The sequence below is a fragment of the Leptonotus elevatus genome, chromosome 1, assembly GCF_054856555.1.
Source record: "Leptonotus elevatus isolate MCC_2025b chromosome 1, RoL_Lele_1.0, whole genome shotgun sequence".
In the NCBI taxonomy this organism is placed as follows: domain Eukaryota; kingdom Metazoa; phylum Chordata; class Actinopteri; order Syngnathiformes; family Syngnathidae; genus Leptonotus; species Leptonotus elevatus.
The window spans coordinates 33,734,675-33,759,632 of NC_141239.1; the positions used below are offsets into that span (position 1 = coordinate 33,734,675).

Here is a 24,958-nt window from a genome sequence, read left to right on the forward strand (position 1 = left end):
GAAGTAGCTGTCCGTTTCAAAAATATTTGGTGACTCCCGGGCTCGAATCTCCCATGACAAAGGGCATGCTCCTTATACTGTGTGTTGAGCAGACATGCAGGCAAAATGTATTTGGATGATGGGTCCCAACACCTTTCCAAACCACTTCCTCAGACCCTTCAGCATGCTGTTGTAGTGTGTGTGAATCCCTCGAGTGGTGGGTCCCTCTGATTTGAGGAGCTGCTTCAGCACATTGATTTTGGGTCTAACGCAGGAGACAAAGACATCTGCTTTGCTCAGTTCATTGTGACTTCACAGCCAGCAGTACTGAATGCTGCGGGACCCCACCCTCCTCCTGGAAGGCAGAGAGTCGCTGCTATGCAACAGTTTAGTGGTTGAAGTGTGTGGCAGGCAGTCCTTTTCATTTTGGCCAACATGTCTCTTGCCTTCCTCTCTAGTGCGAGTGTATGGGGCAGTGCAACTTACAGTAGATCAGGAATCTGCAAAACATTTGCTCCACTGCCGCTCAGTACAAAGTGGACATGAGCTGTATCGTTGTCTCATTCAGGGAGCATTGTTACAATTTAGACCTGGTTGATTTACTCCCTTATGTGAGACCCTTTTAAAACCCAAAGATTGACAATATTCGGCTTTTGTAAGGCCATGTAAACGGGCGCAATAACTCGAATATGGTCTTATTCGGGTTTTTAATAACGAGCCCTTTCATAACCGGAATTCTTGCTCATATAACTATTTTCTTCTTCTTCTTCGCATCTTTGATTTGCAAGGCATCTTGGTCTGTGTAGTCACAACTCGTATGTGCAGCTCCGTCCTACTTGCTAAAGGAGCCTCCCTTGAATGCATCGAGTTCTTCGCTGTGTTGTCACGTTATTTTGTGTCTCTACGGCGCAAACGCCACAGTTTGTGCCGATATACGTATACAGTATAATACAAGTATAGAAGTCCGTGCTTCTGGCGTGTAACCCATCGGAAATACTCAAGCCCTTGTCAGCAAACATGACGCTTGCAGCAAAGAACCACACTTAGAGGTAGAGCTGGGCAATATGGCCCAAAAAATAAAATCCCGATTTTTAACAGACATTCAGGAAGATTACGATTTTAATCGATTTTAATCTAATCAACCCAACTAACATTTATTTAAATGTTTCATTTATTCCAAAATAATTCCTGTGCAAAATGTTCAGACAACAATAATGTATACTGATTCTAAATTAGTTTTGACATAAACTTAACATTCATAGTTTTTTTAAATGCCATAAGTAAGTAGTTGGTAGCTATTGTAAATATGTTTTGTAAAACTACAGTACTTTATTTATCGTGGTGAGTGACATAAATATAATGTCTTTTATTGAACATATAGTCAGTTAAAAGCGGAAATGACGTTATTTATGCAATTACGTTGTCCGAACGGGTTATTCCGAATCGAGCACAAATAAGCATGTAAACGGGAGTAACTTTTTCCGCCATGCATGTAAACGTGTTACCTCGATTGTTTCAGAAACTGGAATTCTGACCATAACCCGAATATTGACTGCATGTAAACGAAGTCAATGAAGTCCATCATCCGTCGGTTGTGAAGGAAATCTACCCTACAACTATCGTGTGTATATTTTGTTTCCTTCCCCTCATATGATAATTAAATGAGAGATGGGGCCCCTGACAATGATTGCTGAGATTTTATGTGAGTGGGCATAATTAGTCATAACTGTCCAATCTCTGAGGGTTTTGCAGTATTTGTTTTCAAACATGCGCACATTGCACACAACAGCTGCAACTCATTCCGAACCCCGCAGCTCGGGGTCCGACCAGAACAAAGAGATCAGAATATTACTGCGTTCCTGAAGGCTTTACGCTGGCTCCCAGTCAGTAGATTTTCAAATTCAATTCTCCCACTGGTCTATAACTCACTCAATGGTTTAGTTTCCCGCATTCATAAAATAAATGCTAATTGAATAGAACCCCAGTAGGCCTCCGAGGTATGCAAACTTGGGTCAATTAGCGTAGCCCAAGTTTCAAAGCAAACTGGTGAAGAAGGAGGCATTTAGCTGTTATGCTGCATACAAACGGAATGCGTCGCTAACCGTCTTTTAAATCCAGGTTAAAACCCATGCTTTTTTTGTGGTCTTATAAGCATTTTTTAAATATATACGATATATCCTATACAGTATTTTTTTTTCTTTCATTTGCTTTTAAATTTCTTTAAATCCTTTTGTTCTTTTTGCTTTGTGAATTTCATGAGCTGATCCGTAAATGATTTTAGGTGATGTGCTTTTTTTCGGTTGTGAGAATCACATTGAGGTAGCTTGTGTATGAAATGTGCTATATAAATAAAGTTGCCTCGCCTTGCCTACGCACCAGCCGCAGCTTCCATGTGCGCAGCTATCTTGTCATGTTATGTGAGCCAACTGTATTCCTTCAGGGTCTCCCTCTTCATTAGTTTGTGGCATGTTGGCTATTTGATTGTAATTATCATCTATGATTCGGCGATAGATCTTCACAGTAATACAGTAAATGTTATTAATCAGTATTTTTTTGCGGGGGGTTAATTGATCAAGATTGCATTTTATGTAAATGACTCATCATGAAGCCTATAGATGTTTGGTTTCCTAGAGGGACGGTCCCCAATTGTTGTCTACCCCTGTGCCTGCTGAGTATGCATGGGAGGAGAACGCGAGAGCAGGAAGATGAGCAGATGAAGACGGACATGAAATGATAGCTTTGCGATGAGTAATGGTGAAAGAGGCATCAGTGACTTTGCTTTGTTGTCTGTGGAAAAGGTCAGCATAAAGAATTGATCAGATCCCCTCTGTCTCTCTGTGTGGGTCCAATTCAGCAGGAGAGTAGGCTTTTCACATATTTGTCAGTTTTCGTCTTAATGCTAAACTTAGACTGAATATATTTCATAATGTGACTCTTTGTCAACCCAAAGAATCTCTCATCTCATTCTAAATTGAATCAAAAGTTGTTTAGGTGAGCAATTTTATTGGATCTACTGTCAATAACCTCTGTTGGGTCATTTGTACTGGCCTGATCAAGGAAATGAACCCGATACTTCCGTCTTCTATCTTTGTAATTGTCCTACCTGAACGGCGGACACACTGCACTGACACGGAGTTGGAGCACTTTCATTGCATTTTCCCCAAGGACCGGTACTTTGAAATTATAAATTGCCTTCATTTTGCTTCCCTTAAATGTATGGCGCAGTACTGGTATGGTACTTTGTGCAGGCATCAAATTCTAGATGCACATAAAAGTAAAACAGAAACAAAAGTTTGTATCAGGAGAATGTTGTAAATGCATTCACCTTAGGAGGCACCATGTTGAGGAAGGATAACCTCTCCTCTTTCGCCACAGTAAAGCAATGTTTCTAAATCTGGTATTATCATAGCTATACAGCGAACGTACATGTAAGAGTTGTGACAGATCATGTACGAGATGTACAGACTATATTTTAGTTGTGTGAACTATTGTCAATGTTTGTGTTTTTGACAGCTGTGGTTCCTTCTGACAACCAGCAGCACCTGGAGGACGAGGGGGGATCGAATTCAAACAGCCAATTACAAGTGGCAGTCTCTCATCCTTAAATCTGTGCTACTCTGTTATGAGACAGTACAGGTTTAACTCTGGTAAGAATTTTTTTTTTTCCCGTTATGCACTCAAGGGGTGGAACTTTTTTTTGTTTGTTTTTGAAACCGTCCAAACTGTTTGGATCGACTGGTTCGGTTCGATTTGTTTGAGTTCCATTCTCAAATTATTGGTCTAGCCCACATGTTAAGCCATGCAATAGTTATTGAACATGCATATGTGTACAGTATGAGACAAAATCCTTCTTCAAAGAGCCTGAAAAACCCACTAGACCGGTAAGTTGGTATACTTGTTGCTTGATATGGTTGTGATAAATGGTGAAATATCGTACGGCCAATATAGAGAGAGAAATTTTAGATTCAGAATCTTTTAATTGACTGTAAGTTGAATGTTTACGTTAAGGCCTAGATATACCGATCCGACCTCATGCATGCGCCGTCTGATCGGTGTGTAAATTACTGTCGTAAAGTCGGTTCAAGTTGTAATACGTCTTGGGGTGTTTCCATTCCATGTTGAATCGGCGTCGGGGGCATTTGATCACTGTGATTGGCTGTTAGCTAGCGAATCAGCGCACGGGGCGAGAAGAGGAAGTGCCTCTGCATTTGAACGCACAGTGTCGGTCTGAACAGAAGATCGCGAAGATGACCTCGTCTCTTTGGTTCAAGAGAGACCGGCATTGTATGATATTGTAACGAACTAAGTGTGTTGTGTGTTCCGGTGTTGCCATTTCTGTTGAGCACTCTTATGTCCGACTGTTAGTAAACGCAACACAGGTCTCGCGGGAGGGGCGGACACTATTACTGTTCAAGGGTATGCTGACAAAGGTATGAAAGCCAAACTATGGCCTGACTTGGGGACGCGACTGGATATAGCAGGTAGGATTTATTTTATACTTGAGAAGTATAGCAACTGTTTGCAATCAGTAAAAGTAACCGGTATGTTTGTTTACGTTTTTATATCCCGACCCCGTAAAGAGGTTTCCGGTTGCCTTTAGGAATAGTGACTACCGCCGCCGATGGTATGGAGTGGAATTTCTTCTCGCGCATGCGCTGAGGGTATGTAATGATCGGGTTCGGTGCGGTGTGTATTTACATCATTTTTCTACGTGACGTGCCAACGTCTGGGCCGACGCCACAGGGGGTAGGGGTCGGTCACATTTGGCCGACGTCTGGTTGGCGTATCTAGGCCTTTAGGCATGCCATCATTGTATGACCTTGGATTTTTGCATCTTAAGCCTGGTTTAAACTCCTGCGTTTGCTCCGACCGCCGCACATCACGTGATTTACGTCGAGAAGAGCGCCGTAGATGGTAGCTTTCCCCGGATAGTTTCCATGAAGGCAACTGCGTTTGTAAGCAACAGCAACATAAACGTGTAAGCTAAGCACGTAGGGTGTTGTTGTGTTTTGGTTGCGGTTACGGTTGCAGATTGGCATTAAATAATTGTTACTAGCTCGTCGCTTGACCCAGTCACTTTTCAAACATTACAATATGCATTTGTATGATGCAAGCTTGAGGCATTATAAAGACACACAAATGGCAGCCAACTCTCTTTTTTTTTGGCCATAAAATGCAGATGAATCTCCTTCTGTGGCATCCAAGCCTATACCCGCCGTAGCTACACCCCCGACTTGGAGTGAAACTGCAGCACATTTTCAAAACAAGATGTGGATTGCGCACAAGTATGAAGACAATCGTCACGCCGTCGCCGCCGACGCCAGTATGAATAAGCCTTTAGTGAGGTCAGGGTACATCGGTTTGCAAGTTCACAAGAGCTTAAAGCAGCCTTCCAATACAAATGACAAGTTTTCTGAAATGCAGCATACTTGTGACCGAGTTTTCTCATTTCACCAGGTGTATTGGTAATCATCTTTTAAAATAACCTTTATTTTTGTGCCTTTGTGCGCGCACGTCCGCCACTGCCTATTTGTCATGAGCCCCAACATACAAGCTTATCTGTGAAACTCAGTAGAGGTAATGTCATGACTTGGGCTCGCATGGCTTCTTCCAGGACGGGCTCATTAATCAACAACACGGTTGGAGAGGCAACACAAACATAGAAATCTACTGAACTATTAGATACTATGCTTGAAAAATGTTATTGAGCCAAGAAGCAGAACAAAGCATGCCGAAGTCCCGTTTTCCCACATTTTACCATGTGTGGGAGCTTGAGGCGCTCTGTTATGAATGTGTGTCCCATATCTATTCCTGACATTGCTGCTCAGTGCATATCTATTCCTGATATTGTTGCTAGGTGCATGATGTCATTGTTAACATCATTGCTAACCCTGTTTCATTCTTCCTTTTTGCTCTATTTCAGATAGTGAGGAGAACTGAAGGGGGCAAGGGTGTTGACTGACAGGGGGGGGGGGGTTGTTTTCGTTTACTCCCCATCCTCTGGTATTCATTCAGTGCATGTTCTTGCTTGATGGATAGCTTGCTGGCTACAATAAACACTCTCGACCAGTAGAGCGCAGTTCAAGTAATTGGGCGTATTACTTTGAATGTAGCACAGAAGACTAAAAGCAAAGATTCTTTGAAAGCTCTTTGAAAATGCTACTGCAGAAATATTAGTCCATAGTTAGGTTCCAAGTCTCACCGGTTCCTCGAGGTGATGGTGAGGGAAAGGATGTTTCTCTCTCTGTAGGTGGTCTCTTTTCCACTTTGCGTCTTCATGTTTTGGGGGTCCTTCAGTGCCCCCACCCTCTGTCAACCCCCCCGCTCCCGCTGCCACCACGGCCGGCCACTTCGTTGCCATGCCAACAGAGACCCTTGCTCCAGCTCTGCCAGATAGCAAGGCCACTGGCACTGCAACACCTTTCAGTTCCACTGTTCCACTCCGAATCCTTAACAAGGGCCCAGACTACTTCAGGAGACCGGTAATGAATGCTTCTTAACTTGGCACTCACTCAATCAGTGACTTCAATCAATATCTAATTTCAAATCAGGAAAATGTAAAACCATGCCATCTAAAATGTTGCTTCAAATGAAAGCCTGCCATAGTGTACCAAAAATGCGTTCCTAACTAATACTGGATGTAATAAATAAAGGAAGAGGAATAACGGAATCTGAGCCCTGCAGGTGTTTGAGACAAAATGTCTTCTAAAACAACCACAATAATCCGGTTGCAATCGATTCAGTTCGCTGAGAATACAACGACCTGGATGAATGACAATATTCGTAGGACGGTGATCTACGCCTCAAACACAATAACAGTTCACCAGGTTAATGTCAGTCTGCTCATTTAATGGCAATGGCGATGTGCTGTTTTAAACCAGTGCAAAAAGATGCCTGAAAATTCTTATGGAGTTATGTCATTGTTTTGTTTTTTATTATTATTATTATTTATTTATTTATTTTTACTTTTAACTTATGACGGTTAGATACTTTGCTATACTTAGCTGTAACAAACAGCTCATTCATGTGACTAGACTGGGCTGGTATTTTTTTAGGTAGTGTCCAGCAATAAGTTTGTATTGTGTGTGCGTGTATATATAGAACAGGAGACTAAACGGTGCAGGCCAGTATGATTGCACGAGAAAAGACGGGAATTAACACAAACGTATTGGACATCAGCCACTGTAGAAGCTTACTCTGCACCGACTCAAAAGAAAATATTTCACACAAAAACAAAACATAATATGATCTTAGGCCAACGTATGCATTCTCTTCATTTGGTATCAAAAGCTAATGGACCACAAAATAAAAACTCTAAATGCTTACTTCTGTTTCTGGAACTGTATTACTGATGTGTTTTCCTTGCTCGGTGTTAATGTTGTATTTACTTGTTTTAGGTTGAACCCAACCCAAAACGCCTCAGCGCTGTCGAGAGACTCGAAGCTGACAAAGCAAAGTATGTTAAGAGCCAAGAGGTTATCAACGCCAAGCAGGAACCAATCAAGCCGCCTATTCTGGCCAAGCCTGCTATTGTTCATAGCCTTCATTCAAAGAGATCTTCTGGAGTGTGCGGCGGCGTACACGGAGGTGGGGTACCTTTCAAACCTTCAAATAACAACGCCAAGTCAGACACATGTGCAACCAGTAGCGCCGGCAGCAAACGGGAGAATTTAAACCTGGAGATCCTCAAAAATCTCCTGAACTCATCGTCCTCTTCGGGAGCAGGCTCTGAAGGGCTCAGGGGTGGAGCTAAGAGTGCTGTGTTGATGAGGTCATCTGGGGGACTAACAAGGAGTTGGACACCTTCCAGGTAAAAGATCAAGCACTGGTACAGTTTTGTGTTTTTATGGAGCCCTTGCGGGGGGGGAATATTTCTCATTCTGAACTGTTGCCTGTTACTCTTAAATAAGATTTGAATAAATTAGTTTACTTTTCATTTAAATCCTTTTTTTTTGTGTCAAAAGTTGTGCATGTAATTAGGGCTGGACGATTAACCAACATTTTATCGGGAGCTTGATTTTGGCTTCTCTCTATCATTAAAACGTAATACGATTAATGTGCAGGATGCCGCTGCGCATTTACAAGTTCCCTACGTTGTAAAAGTACCCTGAATGCACCATGTACCTTTTAGCAAGCTTTTATACAAATCATGCTTGGTTTTTAAAACGCCTGGTGCTAATGTTAAAGAGCATGGCGGGTCCCATTCAAATGCTAACATGAAGTTAGCATCAACTTTGAGAGTACAGTCATTTCTGGACTATAAGCCGCTACTTTTCACTTGCATTCGACCCTGCGGCTAATACAAAGGTGCGGCTTATCCATCAGATCACAAGAGGGCGCACTATAAAGGAAGCGCAAGAGTGTCAGGCAGAGCAAAACAAACCAAGTGAGCCCAAATACAGTAGGAGAAACAGAACGAGAACGAGACAATTTGCGCCCTCATTATGGAAAATAAAGTAGCGGGAACCCGGTACGGTAACATTAAAACACTTGCTTACAGTCGAGTGCGACTTATATGTGTAACAAACTCGAGTATTCCCCAAATGGAGCTAGCGTGGCTTATGGTCAGGTGCGCCTTATAGTCCAGAAATTACTGTAATTGTTCATCAAATAATGAATATTCGAACACAAATGCTGTGGCAACACATACCCACAGGTAAGATAACACTACTCAAAGGCACAAATTCTTCCCAATTTGTGGAAAACGAGTTATTTTAATAGAATTCTAGTCGCAACTTTCTTCTGTTCTCATTGTAAGGGTGTATACCACGGATGCACGGCACCATACTGCCCCTAAGAGGCCAAAACACGCAAGAGCACCCAGTATTTGTTTTGCAATTACTGTTTCAGTATACATTTTAAGTTACTTTTTTTATTTGAACTTTTTTTCGTTTAAAGATTCACAGAATTTTCTTTTCCTCAAAATTCAAGGAAACAAATATATCCAATGACTTTTTTTTGTCATACCAACACACATTTCCACATGATATACCACAAAATACAATCCCTGAGGTTCCCAGGTTAGCCCACTAAGTCCCCAGACTTGTGAAAATAACAAAATAAGAGGGTAATGTAATGCCTAAATTTGAAAATGAAGAATGAAAATGCAAGAGGCTTGAATTTCATATTGAAGGCTATGTTATACTCGACAAAAAATATAAGTCGACCTATTTTTAAAGTCAACTTATCCAACTTGGTTGACCTTTTTTCCCAGCCCTAACTGACTGATGTGTTTTACTTTCAAATTTGGGTTTTGCCTGTACTGACTAGCAGCATGCCTCTGGTGGTAGATTGGTCTCTCCCAACCTGAATGTTGTGACCATGCTGAAGTAGGGGTGGGCGATACGACGACATTAGATCGTGTGACAAAATGCAGGGCGACGTGTAAAGCACTTCCGCTCAATTTGACTGTCGGCATTTTCTGCCACTGACTGAAAAAGACATCAAATGCAGCCTGCCCCTATTTGACAGTGAATCAGTGTGGTCAAGTACCGCACACACATTTTCGCATTTCCGCAAACAAACAAGCGCGAGGCATGGCGCACCATGGCGGAGGAGCGAGTTTTTTTCTGAAATTCATCGTCCATAATATAACCGTTCTGGCTTCACGCCAAAGAACAAAGATCAGGTGAAAATCATATGCAAAAGTGTGCAAGGCAGCGTCCCGCTCACTACAATGAGAGGCAAGCTAATAACTAGCAGCAACAACAGTTCATACCAAAACCATCACAGAAGCGTTCACCAAACTCACGCCGTATAACATTGGATCCGCGTTACGAGCTGCCAAGTAGTAAGTTGTTGTCTTTTTCCGAAAACACCGCCGTTCCTCACATGTACGCAAATTGTAGAGAAATAGTGGCGCAAAAAATACAAAACGTGCAGGTTTTTGTTTTGTTTTTACAAGCGACCTGTAGCGTTTGTGAAATGATCAGGCCAAGCGGCGAACTAACACCGTAATGCCAATTTGCAAAAGTTACCCGTCCATGCCAGAACATAACACACAAACATGCGTAGCTTAACAAGCAAAAAACAAACAAAAAAAAGTCTGTGTTGCATTCAAGGCCCATTCAGACCATTGGAAACGACATAACCTGCGATACACTCACAAGGGTTTTTTTTTTACCATGACTTTATACCAGCCAAGTTATGTGCACTTTAAGACGTTTGCTGTGCTGTTTTGAATACACTACTTGAAAACAGAACTCTGACTTTTGTGATTGTTTTTACTGCTTCATAATTAATTTTTAAAATTATTTATTGTTAGTGTTCATTCTCACAAGATAAGTGTCGCCTTACTAGCCTAGTATTTAATCAATACTACTCTAATTTAATTTCCATTTCATATTAACTCATTCACTGCCATTGACGGCTATAGACGTCATAAATTCATTTGAACTATTTCTATTAGTTTAACATTTTTTTCCATTTTTGTTAAGAAAACCCATTTTTTTGGGTACATTTAGAACAGATATAAAATGTGTGATTAATCGTCAGTTAACTTGTGATGTCATGCGATTAATTACGATTTTTTAAAAAATGATCACCTGACACCCCTAATTTTTAATAATCTTTTCTTTTTTAAATAAATAAATAAAAATAATTGTAATTATTTGTTTCCATTTTTTTTTGTTTTTTTTAAAGAAAAAATTAGGGGCATCAGGCGGTTACCATTTTTTATCGTAGTTAATCGCATGACTTCACTAGTTAACTCACGATTAATCACAAATTGTATCTGTTCTAATACAATAAAAATAAATTGGTTTTCATACACTTAACAAAAGTGGTAAAGATGTTAAACTAATAGAAATAGTTAAAATTAAATTTTTACATCTATAGCCGTCAATAACAGTGAATGAATTAATTTAAAAAAAATTGATTTTATAATTAAAAAAAATTGTGATATTCATTTTTTTTCTTTCTGAAGTGTCCTTGAGCTTACAAATCCGGCAGTTGCTGTGAATGAGGAGACCGTGTTAAAGCGCTTTAATTTCCTTTAAGTGGGAAAAGCATAGTGCATATAAACGTTCTGCGTGATTCGCCCTTCCTTGTGTCTTTCTGTAACACCTGTTTTGTTTTGATGCTCCTAGGATGCCATTAACCTACCGATCCACAATGGCTCTGAATGAGCAACCGCAAGACTCTGCTCCCAGTCCAAGCACCTCACATTCGCTGCGCTCATTTTCCCATTCGTTGAAGGTCCCTCCAGGCAACACCGGCGGTCGGTGCAGTCCGCAGCTGGTAGGAAACCTCAATCTCAGCAGAGTGCTGGATGAAGGCGGCGTTACGGGAAGATCGCGGTCTCCGCTACCCCCACTGCTGACTTCCCACTCCTCCTCCGACCTTCTGCGACTGTGCAACGGCAAACCTCTCCGTACCGCTCGATCGAGCAGCTCCTCAGCTCCACCGCTCCCGCCGAAACCCAACCCTGCTTTCCTACCGCCTCCTGCCCTCTCATTGTCACTACCTCCCCCGCGTCCAAATGTATCCCCGTCACCCTGCAACAACTCCGCCCTTCAGTCGCAATCATGCGACGTTGCCGGAGAAGCCGCCAATCCTTCAACCGATCCCAACCTGGAGTTAGAGCTCGGCTCCTCCGTAGCGCGTCGTTCCTCTCTACACAGGTCGAAATCAGACCTGTCGGACAGGTATGCCCGAGCTGGTGCTGACGTGGAACGTTTTTTTAACTATTGCGGCCTCGACCCCGAGGAGCTGGAGGCCGTCGGTCCAGAGAACTTTGCTCGGGCCAATTCAGACATTGTCAGCTTAAACTTCAGATCGGCTTCCATGATTTCCTCTGACTGCGACCGGTCACGGCGGTCGTCAAACGAGGGCCTGTCGGACGGCGACGAGGGCGAAGACGAGGACGAAGAGGCCGGAGAGCGAGTTCCTTACGGCATCTCTGCTGTGGAGCGCAATGCGCGAGTCATTAAATGGTTGTACAGCATCAAACAGGCGCGGGAAACGCAGAAGGTCTCGCATGTCTAGCTGACGCCCTACAATGACAAAGACGTGGTCGACCAAGCGCTCTCACTGGTCGAAGACTGCTTTTGAGGGTGACATGAACAGTTCAAAATTTCAGCAGGAAAAAAGAACAGAACCCAAACGCTCCTCAAAATGGAGTTTTACAGGACATTTCTGAACATTAGCTAGTTGATTAGGAAGTATTTTGGGACGCTGCACACTGACAGGAAATGTTTGAACGTTGGCTTGATCAACACGAACAATGCGACTGCCTCATGACAAAGAGCTACTGACGTATTCATAGAGGACAATCCTTCAATTCACAATCTCACGTGAGCGCAGCTTGCTTTCAGTCCTCGCAGTCGTAATAACCCGATTGCCACTTCAGCTGTTAAAATAGGTCAAGTGATGTGCGTGAAAGCGAGACGTTGCGCCAATCAAACCGAGAGAAGATAGGGATGGAAGTGTCGTGGCTACTTCAAAGATTTTACGTTCACACAAAATGCCGTATTTCCTCTAATAGTCGACTCGAATACATAAATACCGTATTTCCTCAAATAGTCAGCTTGACTCTAAAAGATGCTTGAAGGCCTCTCCACATAGACACATTTTCTCTTTAGACAAAAAAAAGTTGTGGCTAAAGTTACATTTACATTTACTCTTGCCATGTTTTCACAGTTGAGTTCACGTTTATACAGTTTGGTTAACATTTCCTTTTGATGTGCATCTGGTGGCATATCGGCATATATCAAATACACCGCACGTAGTTTGATATCATATCAGCAGGACAACGCCACCGAATTCTATGGGTCGTCCTAAACCAGATTAACAAACTTTTGTCAACTCTTCTCTTACTTGTAAAACACCCAAATTACACTTTTATTGTCCACCGATTTTTGTAGCGTTCCAAATGAGTACTGTTGGTGCTTAAGCACTGTTAATAAACCAAGTCGTGAGAATTGGGTTTAAAATAAATCAATAAAGCGCGACATACATGTCCGCATGATCGTGCAGCTGTGCCTTTGACTACTTGGCTCACAAATTGTTGTGGTAGGTACGTTAATCAAAACTAGGTGAGGAAAGAAGCAGACGAATAGGAACGGAGCCTGGAGAATAAATGGCTGCTACATGTGGCTGTAGCATATATAAACAAACCTGGCCACTGTTTGAGGAAGCACGGTACTTAACAAATAAATGTTACAGCTCCACATGAGCAATTGTTTGTCATTTTTGTGAACTAGATCCCTCAAGTCGAAGCAGAGCCATCTCCATCAGCCGTGCTCATCCATTGATCACACATCAAAATGTTCTCTTGAAAAACGTTGTTGTCGCATTGTCAAGTGACTTCCCAAAAGTCTGTCAAGCAGATGCGCCATGTGACCAAATTTAGGTCGTTGATATTTTGTTCTGTTTTTGAATGAAGGAGAAAGCAGCGTTTGTCTCAATGGGTAATGTCCAGGTTTCATTTCGCTGGTGTTGCTATTGGTTAATGTTGATTTTGTTCTCAATAAGACGGAAGAAAAACAAACATGACAGCATACAATATTGTGCCACGCACAGTTTCACCGACATGAGACCAATGAGTGCTTTTGCATACAAAATGTACCTTCATCTTCTTTATGTCATTAACATTTCACAGGCTAGTTTAGGGGGTTAGTTTGTTTAGTTGTTTTTATTCTGAATCAGCATTTACTTTTCTTAACCACATGTTCACAGATTCGTTGTCATATCCATGGCGTTTGAATTATTTCACTGTCTTGCTTGGTTTTGTTTTGAAATGCGAATCATGCCGAGGAGGCTTCAAAAGGATTTTTACGAAGCAAGTGCTGCTTCTGATGACCTTCGTCGGTGGTTCAGGCAAACCCCTCAACCTGAAATTCAATGTTATGCTGGGAACGTCTGTCTGCTGAATGCAATTCAAGGTCATGCTCATGAGGGAAATGGATCGTTAATGCAATTAGCCCGTTGAATCATTGCACGACATTCACGGTGATGCGGGAGACGTCATTTTGACACCTTAAGTTAAAGCAATACCAATAACATTTGTCTGTTATTGTTATTTGTGTAACCCTTCAGATTCAGTCTCGTAGCTCTGATTTTGCCTCTACGTCACTATCTGTTAATCAAGGCTCCTAATTGTACATGATTCCAATCCACCCTCAGTTGATGTCTGCGCAATGTCATTTATACCACCACATGCTGCACATTGGGCCATGTCGCCTCCATTTTCATTCTCTGCTTCGTTGGTGTCACATGAAAGTTATATGTCACTGGGTGACAGACAACTACCAAATGATGGAACCATCATGTATGCACGAACCGGTAATGGAGAGCTTAACATGAGTCACAGTTGAGATTATTCGGTTTGTAGCAGAGTTAAGTGGCTTTGCAAATATGATTCTGAGCTGGAAAGTTGTTGTAGAGCTATAGTAGTTCGACACACATTTCAGCCAGATGTCAAAAGTTAGTTACAAAAACAAGCATTTGTTTTCAGCTTCCAAGACCATCCCTTTATAACAGGAGCGTCCAACTCCTGTAGTATTTGAGCGCAAAGGAACTATTTCTCCTGCATTATAGAACAAGAAAGCTAGTCAAGCTTCCTTCTGAAGGTTCAACAAGTCTCCATCCATATGTTGCTGTTAAGTACCCTTGTCCTGTCTTTCCAGTGGAATTCAGAAAAAAAAAGGCTCTCCCTGTCAGAATTAAGAAAACAATAGTGTATTGTTCTTGCAGTGTCATCATACTTTGCTATCAGTTCTGTCTGCAAAGTTCGTTTCATTGTTGGATTTGGATTTGCAAAGTTCTCATGTGGTACATTTTTATTTCTATGTGTAAATGATGTAAGAAAAAAAATGTATACGTGCTTTGGGGGCAGGGGAGGGTGGGATCAGTGTGTTGGGTTTCTGTTTTTTGTTTGTTCGTTTTAAGGTTTGTATTTTAGAAACAGCAGCATTGTTTGGTAATTGCCCTCAGTGCAGAACTGTCTGATCTAGCCTCGGCAGAAAGCTTTGTTGGCTGTGGTCTGCCATGGAGACGTTCCATTTTACTTGACTGAAGAATAAAAACATTCATGTTAAGGTTCTTTTTTTTTGCATTCTTCCAATAAATGGTTTTTTGCCATTGACTGAACTTCTTTTCTTTGTTTTTTTGACCTATGCAATCTAATTCTTAGCTCAGCCTCAGGCCTGCCCGTTTGCAGCGAGCCCAATACTATGATCCCTCACTGATTTTGAGTAAATAGCCCACGTAACCTGGAAGCTATTTTTATTGAGCTAAAATGCTAAATTAATAGAACCTATTGAGAGATGTGAAATGGAAAAACAAGAGTCATGTCATAAACATTGCCGATCCACTTGTCTCAAACCTGCATGTCAGAGAACTGTTCTGACATTCGTTTTCGTAAATCCACTAGTGCCTTCTACTGGCGAAAAAAAATGCAGTCATATAATAATGAACGGCCAACATTTAACGTACAGTGAATACAGACATACATAGAGAATTAACAGATTCACTTATTAACGCGATACAATCTTTTACAAACGTAAGAACATATTAGGTTCATAGAAACTTAAAATATAGTTGTACAGGCGCAGTATAGGGACGCTGAAGTGACGTGTGCATGTTACGGTAAAAAAAAAAAAAAAACGGGCAGGAAGTAATGTTAATTAATGTACCCCACCTGATAGTTTTATAAACATGAATCTTTCCCGAGGTTCAATTTATTCACACAAAAGCTTTCCTGGGAATGTGTGGGAAATGTACCACGTTAGGAATTTAATTGTAAATGTTTTCTCAAAAGGTGCATCCCAGAGTGCTACTCAGATTCGTCTGCATCATGTTGTCAGAACCATCAACAATGTGCATCAACAAGTGATTCTGGCGTAAAACGCATTGATAGCAATGTTTTCAGCGAAAACATAACATAAATTGACAGTAACAATGGCAACGTAAAATGGCTGCCCTCTGACTTCAGAGACCACAGTTACTTCCGTGGTGGGACGTCAATAACCACGTGATCTGATGTGACGCCGGAGTCAGTTTGTTGCTATCCTTGATGATCCGTCTTCTTTTATTTTAAAGTCGACTGATGGTAAGTCGTAACGTTTCGGAGGAGGTGTAAATGTTAGCGGGTCTATTTTTTTCACGCCATAACTTTGCTATGATAGCATCTGTTTGTGGTGCATCTCAGCACATTCACTGGAACTTCATAGATCGACGTTAGCATTTACTCGCACCAAAATGTGTAAACCAATTTGTCACACAATACTACTTTGCTGTGTGTAAGCGCGACCAAAAGAGCAGAAATGTTGTACCACTGCTGTGTTCTGAGTTTACTTCACAGATCGATTGTTTGCTGTGTGGTTCCTGTATGAGCTAGTCTTCTTCGCTGATCGCTATGTCCATAATTGCACAAAAGTTAAGTTTTTCGCCCTCTTGAGTTCGGAGGTCGGAATGACGTTAGCCTGAAACTGCCGCCTGCGCAATTACACTTAGTAAGTATTATAGCTGCTGCCTGCTAGTGTTGGATGAGAAGATAAAAACGCACAGGTACAAATAACGCAAGGGGGTGCTGAGAAAATACTCGATTTTTATGAGTTTAGTTACTTATTAAGAGGTTCCGATTTTTTTCAGTACAAGTAGCTATGATACACAGTTCACTTCATGTTTGTGTGCTACTTTGTGTTTAAATTTCACATAAAATTGCAATGAAATATATTTAAGTTTATAGTCGTACCGTTCCAAAATGTTGAAAAACTCAAGGGGTATGAATACTTTTCCAAGCCACTGTAGCTTAATCATAAAATAGCTCTTCATATAGCTTATTTGTGAATATGTTGCTTTAATGCCACAATTAAGTAATTATGTACTATTGTAAACACATCTTATAAGCCACCCATCCAGCATTCTCCCACTTGTGCAAAACTACAACTCACAAAAAGTGAGATGCATATATACACAAATATTAAAGCTGAAAAGCTTGCAGTTAAAGCACATCTTGTTAGTTTCATTTCACATTGATTGCGGTGGCGTTTAAAGCTAGTAAGATTAGAATTCACATAGTTTGTCATTGCTGTATCTACCAAGTCATCCTATGAGTTATTCTTTCCGTGCAGAAATGAACTCGAGCCTGCAAGGGGAGGAGAACTTCCGTCAGTGCTGCCAGGCCCTCCTGAAACTGTCTGATGAGTTAAGAGATGGCTGGAGTTGGGAGCCCGTCCAGGTGAGGAATTGTTCACGTGTTACGCGGCATCGACAAAGACATGTCGACGTGTGTAACTAGTGTGAGTTTCTTATTAGGGCTCAGAGGAGGGCTACATGAGAAAGACTGCTCTCAGGTCAGTCTTCGTCAATTCCAGGGCTCCATGGAATTGTGACTTAGAGTGTGAACAGGTAAAACAAAACAGAAGAGCTGGACAAAGTGGCTAGGGAGAAGGAATTTTCATCTTCCTTTGCTAAATTTGCTGCGCCCGTGTTCCAACCCTAGATTAGCATGGCTAACTAATCGACGGATGGCTACGCAAATTCTCATCTTCTCTCCAGGGTGCTGCAGCTGATGAAGTGGATGGCGCCAATAACGACTTTGACCCCGAACGCGATGAAGATGCAGTATCCGGAAGCAGCAGTCAAGTACTTCAGTATGAGTATCACATCCTGTATTCCTGCAGCTATATGACGCCCGTGCTCTATTTCAGAGCCTCCACTTTAAGTGAGTTCTATTTCTTCCCTTTATGACCACCAGGCGGTGCTGTAAGCACTGAATAGCTCTGCTGGCACAAGCACGTGTTGAATGAGGGCTTCCTTTTATCTGTATATCAGAGGGGAGGAGTCTTTCCCTGGATGAAGTGTGGAGTTGTGTTCGTCCGAGCTTCAGGTTGCGACTGCAGCACAGCCCGTTGACAACCATCACGCAGCAGGTAGTCGAAAGCTTTGTCGTGGACTTCTACCGTCCGTGACGCTCAACTTGGGTGTTTATCAGCTGTTTACTTCTGTGTTTTTGTGTCTGTCTGTCAGGAGCATCCACTGCTTGGTCAGCCTTTCTTCATGCTCCATCCTTGTAAAACTGAAGAATTTATGAGACCAGTGCTGCAGTTACAAAAAGAGCAACACGGGTAAGATGGAGGTTCATGTTGTCACAGGTCAGTCAGGCCAAAACCTGACTGTGTCTGATATGTGCAATAAGTAACAATTTTATAATTTTTCACAAATTGATACTGTTGGTCAGTCCCCTCATGTGTAAATTAATCTTCAAATTATTGGCCAGTGTTCAAAATGGCTTCCTCTCTGTTTGTTTTCCTGAAAAGTGATTCTTTTTTAGATCCACAGATTCCGCGCACCACTAGCAATCTAAAAATAATAATAAGCACTATATTCATTATAGTCCCATACTTTATTTTCATTTGTGCGTGTGTATGCACGTGTAGGAAGGTGAACTACATTTTGACATGGCTCAGCGTGGTCGGCCCCCTGGTGGGCTTGGATGTTTCCCTGAAGTACTCCACCCTGCAGCCTCATCCAACTGACCGTGACGCTTCTCCGCACCCCTCTTCGCCATCTTGACTGCGGAGGTCACAAAGAGCCAAATCCACTTGACATTACAGCACAATGTGCACTCGTTACACCTAAGCCCTAGTTTTGCATCTGTCAGCTGCCATTGACCTCAAACTTTGAGAACCAAGAGGCAGTAAAGGGTTAATTGTAACAGGCGTTAGGACAAGATAGACCAAGGTAGAGAGAGGTCAGTTGCGGGCATGCTGTGCATGGACATGGACGGGCTCGACGCTTGAGGGCATCATTGAAGACCCCCCTGTCAGTCTAGGCCTTTAGCTGCTAAAGGTACTGAGTGCGTCTGCATCACCAAACCAAATCTGGAAGATTGTTCCACAGGAGAGGAGACTGATAACTAAAATGTATTTTCCTAACCCCTTCATCTATTTGTTAGTGTGTGTGTGTGGAGGAAGACAAATGTGCTGTGTCACTCTAATTCTGTGAGGTTTGATTTTGATTATATTGATACCATATTGGTTAACCTAATCTTGTAAAGTCCGACTCTTTGGTGGTTTCTTCCTCGGCTCATGTTCCACTGCTCTACAGTATCAAGTTGTGGCTCTGTATTTTATGCACCGTTCAAAGTATCTGTCTTACAAATGACCAATTCATGTCAGTAATTACTATAAAAACGATCCAACAAATGCTAAGAGCGTTGCTAATTATAGTATTTTGTCATAAACCCACCTGTTTTCTAATAAATATTGCAGTGAAAACAATTGGGCTTTACCATATTTTATTTCATATTGAGACATTATCATATAAAAGATTTTCCAATTAACTAAGTTTGCACAAAACGTATCTATTTGACCCTACAATGACTACAGCCATTCTATCCTATGCGCAATCTCGTTGATTTTCATAGTGATCATGGGACAAATGGGCCCACGACTTCGGCCACAAATTCATATCTGGCTATCGCCTATTTTTATTCATCATTGTTCCGTCTTGCCATCTGGAATTGGAAGGCAAGGTCACGTTTATACACGGTAGGGGCTGCTAGGGCACATTTGTAAAAGTAAAAATGTAAATGTAAATTTTGCATACATTTTCGTGGCAGTGCACTTAATATCCAGCACACGCAACTACAATATGTATGTATTTGCAAGGCCAGTAGTTTGACTCTAGAAAGGAGCCGCATATTCAACTTGAAATAAGCACTTAACAGTGTGCGGTAATGATCAACAGATGGCGCTGGTTATCTGTTTAAGCAATCGTGGACAAATGCCCTGCTATCAGTTAAAAAAAAAAACTAAACTGTACTCATCATGGCACAGTACCTGTAACCTATTGACAATTCCGAACATACGGTGGGCATTTCTGCTATTTCCACAATGCAACGCTTCATTTCCACAGCGTATTGTATTGCTTTTGCCCGTGACAAGAATACAAACCAGGCATATTGTATGGTAGTCAAACAACATTTTTGATCACATTTTCAAAACAAAATAATCTTCACGAATTAAATTACAACGATCCCAAATCCAATGCTTTTCGATGAGCAGAGAGCATCGCTTCACCGAGGAAAAATGTTGCATTCGAGGAAAGTGGGAAATAGGATGAATGCCACTCGAATTGTGTCAGTTCCGACCTCGAAGCGAGAGGCAAATGTTAATGCAAGACACACTGTAGGTTCAGGTGACACAACGTGATTTGGAAGGACTGCGTTAATCTGAACAACAAAGAATTTATCGAAGTGGATAAATCCGATTTAGTTCAAACCCTCCTCGAATGCAGCATAAAGTCGCCATTTTGACTTGTGAGGTAATTTCGGAATTGTCAATAGCAGATTTTTTGCAGATGATAAGAATTGTCAATTGCTGAATGAATCATTTGCAATTGTCAAGTTAAATTTGATTTGTATTATTAAAGTTTAATATTTCTCTGAAGTGATTGGGGTACAAATAATGATAGTGTTTGTGATGTTGTTTTTTAACATGCTATTAGGCCAACTTGACAAAATGGTGTCAAAAGCTACTCAGTATTTTAAATAATATCTAAGAAGTCGCTCTTACAACAGCTACACTTGCATTTAGCCTTTAGACAACCACAATTTACACAACAAGGGCATTGATTATTTGCAATTTTATCGCGAATGGGGGGCGGGGTTGAAAATGTTTTCCAATTTTGAAATGAGCGTAATATATTTCTGTTTAACAATAAGAAAACAGGGGCTGACAATTCTTTTCATGAACTACTCAGCATCACCAGGACCTTTGTAAGACAGCAGCTATTCTTTAGAAAATGCAGTTGTCATCACATGCACTGTATTGCCAATATTTCCATTATTCTCCTCATCAGACTGTCTTTAGTGTGCATTCAACCACTATTCAGTGATCCATTTTCACACCAGGTTACTTTCAGATATCATCAGCCCTTCAGTTTGTAACAAGCTCCGGCAGCCCGCAGGAAACGCGTCTTTGACATCTTTGACCCAGCTGAAAGGATCTTCCTGCACTCAGCAGGTTTCTCTCTACAGGACATTTGCAGATGATAGAACGAGCCCTTCAACTGACATAGTGCAATACTGACGGCACACCTCAGCATGCCCCTGAACCCCCAACTTCTCTTGCTACCTCTCTTTCTCACATTGGCTCACTTTCATACGATCTTATCTTTCATCCAAAATCACAAAAACACCTTCCAGTAAGGTAATCACTTTTTGTCTCTCTCACCTGTTTTTCCGCCTTATTAAGGCGTCACCACAGGAAGTCATCCTATTGTACCTCTCCCCGTCCTCTGCATCACCTGTTCTAACTCCAGCTATCTGCAAGTCTTGGGAAAGCCTAGCTCATAGCTCTTGTTACTTATGTGTGCCAAAGAGGTCTAAAAAGTGTTTGTAAATGAAAAGACGATTTAACATGGGAGTAAACATGCGCCTGTCCCAGTTATTTGTGTGTGAACATATTGCAGGGATCAATTCAAAGTTAAAGGGGAAGTAAAAAAAAACAACAACACCCCGTTACAAAAAAATATGGTATTTTAAGTGGAATATGAGCCAAGCAGAAAAACCCAGCATTTTTTTTTGTCAATATCAGAAGGCGGCCATTTTGCCACTTGCTGTTAAGTGAAAAATATCACAGTTGCTCAGGCCTCAAGTAACAACCAATCACAGCTCAGCCTCAGAAAACAGGTGCGCTGTGATTGGTTGTCGCCTGACCTGAGCAGTTGTGATGTCATCTTCAGTTGACAGCAAGTGGCAAAATGGCCGCCCCCTGAAATGGATAAAAATGGATGGATTTTGCTGCTTAACTCGTATTCCACTAACGTAATATTGATCAGAATTTCATGTTTAGACTAGTGAGGTCACATTATCAAGAAATACTTTACTTTAATATTTGCAAAAACATAAGATGAAATATCTTGTCTTTGTAATATGTCTTCAATTGAATAAAGTATGAAAAGGATTTACAATTCTCACCAATTATTTACAAGTGCATTGATTGTATTTTTGCAAGCCATTGCGATTAATTCACACTTTAAGGCAGAAGGATCCATTCTTGTTCCCCATACTATATGAAAAGTGAGTTGCTTAATACTGTAATGTGGAACAACCTCCTCAAGTACGTTTCTTTTAATCATAGGCTCACCTGGGACGCTATCAATGAGATTTACATTAGTGATCTCAACAGAGAGGTTAAGCAACATCATGCGGTGCTCCCCTTACTCCTTCATTCTCCCTCCTGGCCATCTGCCCCTTTCGACCACCGGACTTTACAGTCCATAATCAAATGAAGCCTTAACAAGTGAGATGTGAGGATTATATTTGAAAAATCTGGTTCAATATACATTGCATGTAGCTATTAGGTTTATGCTACTTTTTTTGTTTTTGTTTGCTGTTCATCAGCGACATCCATGTAATCAGCTTGTTTGCATTATGGAGAATAAGCTGTGTGCGCGCACACATACTGTACGTAAGGCACATAAGGCATCTGCTGTGGGGATTCTTGGTAAGAAAAATGGTGAAACATATGCTGGTATCAAGGTCACATGGTTAGCGCCATGTGAAGTGTGTGTGTGTGTGTGTATTTGCTGGTAGAAAATGTTTTTGGGTGGTCCAATGTCAATGTGGGTGGGCCATCATTTTCCCTGGTTTGTTGTATCATTGTCTTGTATTTTGTGAGACTGCATGGATTTATTATTATTATTATTATTTAGCTATTCAACATAATATTATATACTATTTTATTGAATAAATAAAAATGTATGACTCAAAACATAATGTGCCCAAAATATTTTTAGAGGACCAGTTTCAGTTTTCATCATCAAAATGCAGACAAGTCCAATAAAAACACACATCGGTCCGCTTTTCAAAGACGGGCACATGCGGGAGTCCACAACCAGCAGGACATGCAATCAAGCGCTTTGAGTTTGATGGTCCTAATTATATTCAGGGTCTGTCATTGGAAGCGTCTTTCCTCCCAGGTATATTGATCTGCAGGAACCATTGTCTGAGTTCATCATCCAGTTGAACGATAAGGCATCGGTCAGGCTTTCTGACCTTGAGCTGAGAGAGCGGCAGCAGTAAACATGTAAAGCAACTTTTTTGAAAATCAGAGCGTCTTGGGGACTGGTTCATCTTTATTAATGTAAGTTATATATTTAAAATGGTTACTGTTACATAACTATTTTAACTCATTCACTGCCATTGACGGCTATAAACGTCAACAATTAATTTGAACTCTTTCTATTAGTTAACATTTTTTTCCTCTTTTGTTAACAAGGGTATGAAAACCTAGAATTTTTTATTGCACATTTAGAACAGATATGAAATTTGTGATTAATCGCGAGTTAACTAGTGAAGTCATGCGATTAATTACGATTAAAAACTTTAATTGCCTGATGCCCCGAATTTTTTATCTTTTCTTTTTTTTAATTTATTATTCATTTATTGACATTGACGGCTATAAACGTCAAACATTCATTTGAACTATTTCTATTAGTTAAAAAAAAAATCCCCACTTTTGTTAAAAAGAGTGTGAAAACCTAGAATTTTTTTATTGCTCATTTAGAACAGATTTGAAATTTGTGATTAATCGCGAGTTAACTAGTGAAGTCATGAGATTAATTACAATTAAAAACTTGAATTGCCTGATGCCTGAATTTTTAATCTTTTCTCTCTTTTTTTAATTCATTCACTGACATTGACGGCTATAAACGTCAAAAATTCATTTAAACTATTTCTTTTAGTTTAACATTTTTCCCCCACTTTTGTTAACAAGAGTATGAAAACCTAGAATTGTTTTTATTGTACATTTAGATTTGAAATTTGTGATTAATCGTGAGTTAACTAGTGAAGTCATGCGATTAATTACAATTCAAAAATTTGAATTGCCTCTTGCCCCTAATTTAAAAAATAAATACATTTATGGCAGTGAATGAGTTAAAGCGTTAACCTTTATAAAGTGTTAAAAAAAAAAGTAACTCAGCAACAACATTTTATTTACTTCCCATGACAGGTGACTTCTGCTCAGTTTGCGGCCAAATTTAGAGGACAATGACTGGCCCAAAACAAACAAAGACTGTCTGTTACGTAGTTTGACTTTAAAAAGTTGCCCGTAGGCTCATTGGAGAAAAAAATATTAATTTGCGCACTTTGCAAAGTCAAATTGGAATACCATATTAGTTATACATCTTTGACGTATCATCTCCCTGCTCAAGTTACCAAAAGTCTTAAACATTTAAAGAAATCAAACAAATATCCTGTTACTCCAGGGCAGGGATAGGCAAGCAGTCCTGCATGTTTTTGATGTCTCCCTCCTCGAACACAGGTGAGAGGCTCCTACAGAACGTAATGATGAGCTGATGATTTGAAACACCTGGGTTGGAGGCAGGAGACACCGAAAACATGCCGGACTGCGGCTCTCTATGGGGCCGAACTTGCCTATCCCTGCTTTAGGGGGAGGCATCTGATGATTTTGTAGTTCGTACCTGCTGTTTTGCTCTTCTTTTCTGACTGATGCTTCTGCTCACTGTCTCATTGAAGTGCCCTTCATATGCCTGCCTAAGCAAACATGCACACTCGTGCACGTACACACGCCCTTTCACAACAAATAGTCAGAGGCCCGCTTGGTCCTAAGAGACACCCAGAGAGTAGCAGCTGCTGTCCACACACACACACACACGCACGCACACGCGCACACACACAGTTTTGACATGCTTGTTTGCCATTTGTAAGGGTTGGTAAACATTGATACGCCTCCCTTCACACAACTGGTATCCTGTGATATGAGCCTCAAGGATTTAATTATTCAATGTTTTTCATTCTATTTATTAATGGTGGTGAGGCAATTGGTATAAAGGATGTCCAAGGATGCCCAGATAGATGTGTAGCTTGCTACATGACGTCACGCTCATCACCAGAAACACCGTGGACACCGCCTTCTTTTGGACATTGAACATAAATAATTAACACAAAATTAAAAAAAAAATACAAATAAAAAATAGATATAATTGTCATGGCTCTGCTTTC

At 41.0% G+C, this 24,958-nt stretch overlaps 2 protein-coding genes across 2 annotated transcripts in view; both read left to right on the forward strand.

Annotated features, from left to right (window-relative positions):
- fam110b (family with sequence similarity 110 member B) overlaps positions 1-14,805 on the forward strand; it is a 30,169-nt gene extending 15,364 nt beyond the window's left edge. The window contains exons 2-5 of the mRNA XM_086094049.1: positions 3,493-3,626; positions 5,903-6,461; positions 7,377-7,789; positions 11,067-14,805. Coding sequence (XP_085950175.1) covers positions 6,339-6,461; positions 7,377-7,789; positions 11,067-11,964 — 1,434 coding nt within the window. The 5' untranslated portion in view covers positions 3,493-3,626; positions 5,903-6,338 and the 3' untranslated portion in view covers positions 11,965-14,805. The remainder of the gene's footprint in view (positions 1-3,492; positions 3,627-5,902; positions 6,462-7,376; positions 7,790-11,066) is intronic.
- Positions 14,806-15,950: 1,145 nt separating this feature from the next.
- atg10 (ATG10 autophagy related 10 homolog (S. cerevisiae)) lies at positions 15,951-19,205 on the forward strand. Its single transcript, XM_086061051.1, has 7 exons — positions 15,951-16,030; positions 17,055-17,161; positions 17,239-17,331; positions 17,482-17,647; positions 17,758-17,855; positions 17,953-18,050; positions 18,363-19,205. Exons 2-7 carry the CDS (start codon positions 17,057-17,059, stop codon positions 18,496-18,498), a joined length of 696 nt encoding a protein of 231 aa, XP_085917177.1. The 5' UTR covers positions 15,951-16,030; positions 17,055-17,056; the 3' UTR covers positions 18,499-19,205.
- The last annotated feature ends 5,753 nt before the right edge of the window (positions 19,206-24,958 follow it).

Coding starts and splice junctions, on each gene's coding strand:
- atg10 (XM_086061051.1), top strand. CDS start 17,057: ATGAACTCGAGCCTGCAAGGGGAGGAGAACTTCCGTCAGTGCTGCCAG. Junction 17,162..17,238: donor GGAGTTGGGAGCCCGTCCAG/GTGAGGAATTGT, acceptor GTTTCTTATTAG/GGCTCAGAGGAGGGCTACAT. Junction 17,648..17,757: donor TTTCAGAGCCTCCACTTTAA/GTGAGTTCTATT, acceptor TCTGTATATCAG/AGGGGAGGAGTCTTTCCCTG.